The 8,955-nt window shown below is 51.1% G+C and overlaps 1 protein-coding gene across 1 annotated transcript; it reads right to left on the reverse strand.

Moving 5' to 3' along the window:
* Positions 1 to 2,175: 2,175 nt before the first annotated feature.
* Positions 2,176 to 8,712, reverse strand: LOC115332475. Its single transcript, XM_042290949.1, has 2 exons — positions 6,486 to 8,712; positions 2,176 to 3,444 (listed from the first exon to the last, which is right to left on the reverse strand). Exons 1-2 carry the CDS (start codon positions 8,448 to 8,450, stop codon positions 2,236 to 2,238), a joined length of 3,174 nt encoding a protein of 1,057 aa, XP_042146883.1. The 5' UTR covers positions 8,451 to 8,712; the 3' UTR covers positions 2,176 to 2,235.
* Positions 8,713 to 8,955: the final 243 nt, after the last annotated feature.

Genomic DNA, 8,955 nt, shown 5'->3' on the forward strand with positions numbered 1-8,955 from the left:
AGCTGTGCGAGGTTGTGATTGAAACAACCAAGAAGTATAGACCGCCATTCTTTTCATCAAGCTAAGGCTTCGCTCATCCGAACCGGGGACGATGACTGCTGTTGTTTACACGATTTTTGACAGCTATGTGGAGTGGCTTTGTGTTTAAAATTGCAATCCTAAGTGCAAAAAGAAGTTACCGCAGACTATATTGTTAAAGGTTGATTTCAACTGGCAGGCTCTGGCTACAACCACCTTAATATTCATTCAACATTGTTTGCATTTCTACTTACCCGTGATCGCTTCATTTGCCAAACACGTTAGTGGCCGGTCACCTTACCAATGAAACTAATGTGCTGGTGTCTCCGGCGAAGAATTCCCTCAGGGCTACATGCAATGCACAACCCAGTTTGTAGCCCGTTGTGACTGAAAGCTTTCACACTGGGGAAACGTTGTTGTCACAAACGCAGTCAAAGAATGCGATAGGATTGAGGGAACAGGGGGATTGTCCAAGTTGACTGACTGCATGAGCATATGTTTCTATCGCCACCGTGCTTCCTCCACGCAGGCGACGGAGAAAACGATATAGAGACTCCTCGCGCTTGCCAATGCCAAGTTTCTCTAAAACGTCGAAATACGAGACACCCAGCAGCGAAGTGTCGATATTGCCGGAGAGAGCGGCGAGACAACGATCAGCGCAGGATCGCGGCTTCGCCACTCTTATGCGACGGTGTCTTCGGTTTCCGCTCTCTGCAGCTTCCACCGGTACGCTAGCCGTGCCTAATTGTGCTAGCTTTGAGCGCCACAGTTCATAGGGTTCACAGCGCCCGAGCGAAAGCTCGCGCAAAAACCCCGGCGAGCAGTCGAGTCGTTTCCAATCGACGGGGTGGCTAAACGCCGGTTCTGTGAATCGGGCTTAACGCCTGAGCCGGCTTGCTCAAAGCAAATCTAACGTTCTTGAATGTCATGTAATAAAAATCTGAGACGTGCTACATTCTATACAAACTTGATAAAAAAAATCAAACACTCACCTTCGGCTGCTACGTCCGCCGTACCGCGGTACCGCTTCAAGGCAGAAGCAACATGGCGCTCGACGTTTTGGGGTGTTGGGCTGGGGTGTTTTCAGTGTTGCTTACACGCCTAGTCGTGTAAACCGAAACCGAAACACCAATTTTTACTACCTCAAGTAATTTTTTGACGATTTATCACTAGCAGAGCGTGTAAAAATATGCTAACGAGTGAAAATGGGGTGTAAACAGGCGAAATATTACATTTTCGCTAACAGTGTACTAAACTGTATAGATGGTAACAGCGCGACCGCTCGGCGTCCATTTGCAATCCATGGCCCCGTCGCGTTCGCGCGCGTGCTCAGACATTTGCCGAATTTTTGCTGAATCTTTGCCAAACTTTCCTTCAAAATTTCGGCAAGTTCCGGACTTTGCCGAATCTGAAGTTCGGTAGATTCGGCTCATCTCTAATTTTTATGGCACAGACGATTGACCCCATAGCAACGACGCTCACGCCGCATTGACTGCTCGGTTACGCGCGGGAACTTAAATTTCGGATTTTGACGGCGCATGTATGTACACTCGAAGCGCGCCTGCGTACGCGCCGCCGCTTTGCGGCGGCAGTATGCAGCTACTAATTACAAAATTATTAACCCACTTAACGCCCCCCCCCCCCTCCCCTTTTCCCCGCCCCGTACACGCCGCTTTGCGGCGTCCAGCCGGCAACCCAAGCCACACTGTCCTACATGAACCTCGGTATAAATAGCAGGGACTCAAACCAAAAAATATAACGTTTCGGTTACGGTTACGGTTACGGCTTCCTCTTGATAACGGTTTCGTTTCGGTTTTTTACGGTTTTAATTTTTATGGTTTCGGTTACCAGTTACAAGTTCCTAAAAACCGGTTTATTTCGGTTTTCCCAATAATTTCTTTAATTGAAATGCTATACAGCTGTCTTATAATAAACGGTTTAAAATAGTCCCAGATATCCAACAACATGAAATTCAAGAAACTTAGAAACGTCTTAATACTTTTTTTTTTAATTGGTCAAAAGTTGCACGCGTTTCTAGCTCCAATGCTTGATCATTACATCTACTTACATTATATTGTTTGATACCCGCGCATACAGGTTACTTCCGCTACTCGGGGATCATCGTCATCGCATTCTATATAATAGTGGAGTGGAGTGGGTAAACTTTATTTTAGCCTGCAGTAAAACGCGCGCTTGCGCGCGCGCTCCGGACGGGGCCTACATCGTCTTCTGGGCGCTGGGTCCCTGCCGGGCCAGCGCCCCGATGACCTGCTGGACGGCCCAGAGTTGTTGTTCTTGATTATCGCTCCCTGCGGCTGCTTCAAGTCGCAGCGGGATGCTCCCAGACTTTGATTCTTCCGGGTACTTGATACAATCCCACAGCATATGTGCGAAGCCGGCCGTCTCCCTTCGGCAGACTCTGCACTTGTCTGTCGGGTGCGCCTCGGGATACATTCTATGCATCAGCAACGGGCTGGGGAGTGAGCCCGTCTGCAGCTGTCTAAATAAAACGGCTTGTTCTCGACTGAGCCCCGAGCAAGGTGGTGGGAGAGTTCTGCGAGCTAGGCGGAAAGCCTTGGTTATCTCGTTGTAGTCGGTCATTCGGTCCTTGGTGCTGAACCACAGCGGCCAGTCGGTCGAGGCGCGGTCCGTTAGCGCGCGCGCCTCGGCATGTGCTGTCTCGTTGTGGTTGGCGTTTCGATCCGACGCCTCGCCCGCGTGCGCGGGGAACCATTTGATTCTCACTTGTTTGCTGCCGCCGTCGTTCTTGGTTGACTGCAGTATGCGCACCGCTTCCTTCGATATCATGCTTTTGGCATAATTCCTCACCGCCTGCCTCGAGTCACACAGCACCGTGTGGCAGTCGCGGTCGGCGATGGCCAGGGCGATGGCTACCTCCTCCGCTTGTTCTGCCTTGGTGCATCTCGTGCTGGCGGTCGTGCGAACGGTGCCGGTCGCGTCGACGACAACTGTCGTGAAACCGTGTAGCTTGGCGTATTCAGCCGCGTCCACGTAGCGTGCGTGTCCGTCGGCCGCGTGCTGATCTATCAGGGCCCTGGCTCTCGCCGCTCTCCTCCCTTTGTTATACTCCGGGTGCATGTTCCTCGGTATAGAGTCCACTCTGATGTTGTTCCTGATCTCATCGGGGATGGGGAGCTGCGTCCGCTCCCTGCCTTGGTAGCCAACTCCCAGGTTGTCCAGGATTTTCCGGCCGGCCTTGGTCGTAGATAGTCTTTCGAGTTGAGCGTTGCGTTGGGCTTCCGCTATCTCCTCTAGCGTATTGTGCACCCCCAGCTGCAGGAGGCGGTTGGTGCTCGTTGTTTCGAACAGTCCCATTGCCGTCTTGAAGGCCCTACGGATGAGTATATTTATCTTGTTTCTCTCGCTCTTCTTCCACTTGTGGTAGGCCGCCACGTACGCTACACTCTAAGAAAAAAGTTGACCTCAAGGGACTAACGGCAGCATTTGGTCCTCTGAACTCCCAGTTGCTCCTCGAAAGGACCATCTGGCTCAAGCTAGGTACCGTGCGCAAAAGCCTGCGGTCGACTGGGACCAACCGATAGGCGTGCGCGAGCAAAAGCATCCATTAGTCCCCCTCAGACAGGGTGCATCTGTGTGATTTAGTCCCCGAATGCAAACGGAATGTTCGCCAGGAGGACGGATGCTATTTCGCTTGTCTTGGGGATCGGCGAGACTCAGCCCAGCACGGCTGAAAGTGTTGACGAAACTCGGACGAAACTGGCGAATTTGTTTAATGTGCCAGGAACGTTAAGACATTGCATGGTAGAGCTTCACGCGTTGTGTGAAAGCGAGTGAACGAATGTGTTGACTCGACTTCTTCCAACTATCTCCTCAAAAACGATCTGTTGACATTCCAGAAGTCCCATTTACGTAATTTGCCTTCGCGCAAAAAATGTGCATTCATCCAAACGCAACACCTCCAAATACTAACACTTTTTTTCTTTTAAAAATGAAACTTAACAGTTTGTAGAAGCCGCGCTTTTAACACCGGAGTCTCGCAGTCAGAATAAATGGTCATTTCAATCCCTAAAACTGAGCATTCCCACCGGCGATATAAGCAGTCGCGCGATGCCACTAGATCGCATCGCAAAAAAAAATTAGATGGTCACACCGGCGTGTGCGATAAGCGAGTCCAACGCCTTCGTTGGCGAGTCGTTTGTCGAAAACTCTCGCTCCGAACGCCGTTGATTTGCTCAGCCGCTCCGCGACTAGATCGCATCGCAAAAAAGTTGAGTCGAGAAGCGACTGCTCCAATCGCGTCGCTTTTTGCCCGCGATGGTCGCTTTTGCGATGGAAGTTATCGCGCGGCTAGATCGCATCGCCGGTGGGAACGCGCCTCCGTCTCTGTGTGACAAACCTTTCTGGGTAGTCCAATGTCGAACTAAAATCCGCAACGACACACTTGATGCACGGCACGTTCCACTTAAAGAGCACATTCAGGGGCAGTATCCAGACGCCTTCATGCCATCGTCGTCGCTGTTTCCAAAACAATCCAGATGAACTACGAAGAACGAACCACGCCCGGAACGTCACACCTGGCAGCACCCTACTAATACAAAACAAATGCAAACTAAAAAAAAAAAAAAAAAGCCACTTGAGAAAGTTGAAAATGCTTAAGAGAGAAAGAGAAAAGAAAGAAAAAAAAGTGTCTGCTTGAGGTCACTCGACCGGCGTGTTGAAAGTGGCGACCGTCTCCCGTCCTTGGAGCTCTTCGGTGTCCTTGTGTCGTATGCAGTGGGAGTGGGAAAAGAGATTATCTTCTGCGCGCACCGCCCCCTCCCCCCAATCCCCTACCCCGCATTCTTTGCTCCTTGTACACGCGGAGGGTTGGGCGTTGGTCAGATAGGGTCCGTCGGGAAAACGGGAAGTGTCTTTGTTTGAAAAGAACCTGTTTTTAGTAAGTTGAAAGTCGAAATACAGCCTTCGTCGGAGGCTGGTCGCCTTGTGTCGTCTCCGATCATGCCGGGATCGGGTTTGGATTCGCGGTACTGAAGCACTGCACTTGATCTGTTCTGACGTCGCAAGCCAAGGGAACTCGATTAAGGTATGTCGAAGTGCTTCTGTTTATGGTGTATTTATTAACTGTGGCTTCAGAAAGTGTTTTCTTTGAGCGCGTTCTCTAGCTTGCAAAGCGCGCGCCATGCTCTATTCTTTTTGGCACCCCGGTTGCTGATTTTGTTATGCGGCACAGAGACCTCATATTCTATCGTATCGAGCGAAACGCCAGTTCTACCGATGGCTTATTTTTGTGTGTGTGTGTGTTTCGCGGACCCTGGCAGGATCGCTTGACCATAAACGCCTGTCCACATGCAGCGGAGCGCTACAGGCATAACGCTGACCTTGCGCTAAGCGCGTGCTGACGGGATCGGTCAAAAGCTTTGTATCGCACCGACAAAACTCATGCTCACGGCAGACGAAAAGTAGCTCATGACACGTGAGCAGCGCTACATCAGCGCTTCGCTGCGTGTGAGAACCGGCATTAATGGAGACATTTATTCGATTGTACACTAGACTTTCGCGTTGATGGCGGGAGATCATGCCGTCACTTTGAAGCATAGTTTGAGCACGAACGCGCTGGGTCTGTAATTCGCAGCGAACGGTCTACTAAAATCAATATTGCGCTGGTCTGCTGTCAACAGACTGCGTGTTGGATGTGAACCATTGTATCACTTATGCAGCCTATTTGTTAGTTTATTATGCGTGTGTTATAACTTATATCTCATATATTTGTCAAGCGATTCGGTATTAATGCTGCCCTGTTACTAATAATCCAAATTCCTCGCAAACAGGAAAGAAGCTGCCGGAGCCCCAATAAGCGGTGCTGGGACCACGACCGACTTGGGCAGACGTCCCAGTGTCCAAGCCATCGTCGACGCAAGTGCGCTCTTCGGAATCTGGCCTTATCGTGGATTCTACCGCCCTGGAACTTTGACTTCAGTCATCCTTGAATGCGATGTGTATCTACGAGGCAATAAAGCTACTTTTAACCTGAACTCCACAATTTCGTTTCGGGAGATTTGTGGCACGGGACCAAATGAAAAAAATAAACCTTTAGTCCCAGAAGCCTAAATCCAAGGGCGCAACGTTTAGACCCAGGGGTCCAAGTGCAAGGGCCTAACAGTTAGTCCTCGGGGTTCATTTGAACCGGTGTAGCAGTTAGTCCCAGGGGTCCAAGCGCAAGGGTCTAACAGTTCGTCTTCGAGGTTCAATTGAAACGGTGTAACAGTTGGTCCCAAAGGACCAAGTGCAAGGGCCTAACAGTTGGTCCTCGAGGTGTAACTGAAAGGGTGCAACAGTTAGTCCCAACGGTGCTAGTGCGAGGGACTAACTGACGGGGCGCAACAGTTGCTCCCGTTACAGTTGCTCCCCTAGGGGACTAATGGTGGTGGCAGCGCATTTAGTCCCCCGAGGGACTAAGTCGCGCTCCCTTTTTTCTTAGAGTGTACGTGGCATATGACAAACGAGTGGATGAGTCTGATCAGGCTCTCTTCCCTCATTCCACTTTTCTTGGTCGTGACTCGCTTGAGTAGTCTCGTGGCGTTTGCCGCTTTCGCTATGAGCCGGGTGACAGTGTCACCGTTTCTGCCGTGCGTCTCGATCGTCATTCCTAAGATTCTGATCTTGGTGACTCTTGGGATCTCGTTTCCTTCTCTGCTCTTCACTTTGATTGCCTCGTAGTTTCTCGGGCTGCTCTTGGGTTTGCGGTGCTTGACGGGCGGGTATACAAGGAGCTCCGACTTGCTCGGCGAGCACCTGAGCCCCGTTCCGTCAAGGTGGTCTTCGATCGCGTCGACAGCCGCCTGTAGAGTGGATTCGATGTGGGCATCGCTGCCCCCTTCCACCCACAGCGTTATGTCGTCCGCGTATATCGTGTGTCGAACTTCCTTGATGTTTCCGAGCCTTTCGGCCACTCCTATCATCACCAGGTTGAAAAGCATCGGCGAGATGACTGATCCTTGAGGTGTGCCTGTGCTTCCCAGCTTCTTCTCTTGCGCTTGGAGATCCCCCGCTCTGAGCTCGGCAGTTCTGTCCGTGAGAAAATCTTTGATGTATTTGTATGATCTCTCTCCCATGTTGAGTTTCGAGACTTGGCATAGGATCGCCGAGTGCCTCACCTTGTCGAAGGCGCTCTGCAGATCGAGTCCCAATATCGCTTTGTTGTCGCTGGTGTTGCCGTCGATGATCTGGTGCTTGAGTTGAATCATTGCGTCTTGGGTACTGAGGTGCTGCCTGAAGCCGATGATCGTTTCCGGGTAGAGGTCCTCTTTCTCGAGGTATTCCTGCCACCTCTTGAGCAGGACGTGCTCCAGCACCTTGCCCATGCAAGACGTGAGCGATATGGGTCGGAGGTTGTCGGTGTCTGGTGGCTTGCCCGGCTTGGGGATCAGGATAGTCTTGGCCTTCTTCCACTGCGTCGGCAGCGTTCCCGTTTTCCAGCATTTGTTGTAGTAGCTCGTGAGACTTTCGATGGATTTGTCGTCGAGGTTCTTGAGTGCTTTGTTGGTGATGCGGTCCGGTCCGGCCGCCGACTTGCTGTTGAGGTCTTGCAGCGCCGTGCGAACCTCCTCTACGTCTATGTCTCTGTCAAGACGCTCGTTGCGTAGCCCCCCGTACGGCCCGTGGCACTCCGTTGGAGTAGTCGGCAGGTATCTGTCGCTGATGCGCTTCGTCACATGCTCGGCTCCGTGTTTAGTGACCTCTCGATGGATGAGTTTCGCCAGTCGGTCTCTTTGGTGTGACTTAGTCTTAGTTTTGTCGAGCAGATGCCTAAGCAAGTTCCACGTTTTCCCGTTATGCATCTGTCCGTCGGCGGCGTTGCATATCTCGTCCCATTGTTGGGCGCATAGCGTGCGACAGTATTCCTCGATTGTCCTGTTAAGTTCTGCGACTTTTTTCCGTAGCCTACGATTGAGGCGTAGCTTTTTCCATCTGTTGAGTATGGACTGCTTGGCCTCGATGAGGTGTGCCAGTCGGCTGTCCATTGTGTTCGTTTCGAGGTCTGTTTCTATGTTCTTGGTTGAGTTTTGAACGTCTTGAATGATCTTGTTGGTCCATGTTTCGATGTCATCAATTTCGGTCTCTTCTTCCGCCTCCTGATTTCTGTTATCTCTGAATGCGGTCCAATCGATCCACGTATGTTTCCTGACATTAGCACTGCTCTGCTCCGGTATGACGATTTCCACTATCATGTGGTCGCTGCCGAGGTCCATCCCCGTGTTCCTCCACGTGATCGTGATCGGTTCATTGTTCTTGACGAACGTGAGGTCAGGGGTGGTATCTCGGGACACGGAGTTGCCCATTCTCGTTGGGAGAGCCGGGTCGGTTATGAGTGTGTAGTCGAGCTCCGCCGCATCGTGGGATAGGTTTCTGCCTTTCGCATTACTCTTGACGTAGCCCCACGCCGGATCCATAGCATTAAAGTCGCCGCACGCGACCAGCGTGCTCTGGCCGGCCGTCGTGCTTGCCTTGTGAAGAATGGCTTTGAACCTCTGCAGTCTCTGCGATGGGTTACTGTAGATATTCAAAATGAAGATGCTGTTTTTTCTTTGCTTGGTCGGTATGAGTTCGGTGAGCGTGTGTTCGATCCTGACGTTGCTTAGTCGATGTTCGACGAAGGTGAGACCCTTCCTGACCAGGGTGCACAGACCTCTGCCGTCGGACGGGCCCGCGTGCACCCTGTATATATAATAAAAATTAAAATAAACATTACCACTTTGTTGTTCGGCAGCGTTTGTAAACAACCCTAAGAAAGTTCCCACTGTGTGCCGGAAAAAACATTCGCACCTTCTCGTCGCTATAGTTGATTTCAACCTAACACATGCAGACGAGTCTTCGCCCACTCTAAAGGAAGGAGCAGAAATATAGTCATCCTCTAGTAAAATACTGCTAAGTGAAATATAGTAATAAAATTGAGAG

Source organism: Ixodes scapularis, unplaced genomic scaffold, assembly GCF_016920785.2.
Source record: "Ixodes scapularis isolate PalLabHiFi unplaced genomic scaffold, ASM1692078v2 PGA_scaffold1__304_contigs__length_218370807, whole genome shotgun sequence".
Taxonomy (NCBI): domain Eukaryota; kingdom Metazoa; phylum Arthropoda; class Arachnida; order Ixodida; family Ixodidae; genus Ixodes; species Ixodes scapularis.

What these genes read in the sequence shown, in the direction of transcription:
- LOC115332475 (XM_042290949.1), bottom strand. Translation starts at nt 8,450, where the DNA reads ATGGATCCGGCGTGGGGCTACGTCAAGAGTAATGCGAAAGGCAGAAAC. An exon ending in ACTCGTTTGTCATATGCCAC is followed by an intron (nt 3,445 to 6,485) that starts GTACACTCTAAG and finishes CTTTTTTCTTAG; the next exon opens with AGTGTAGCGTACGTGGCGGC.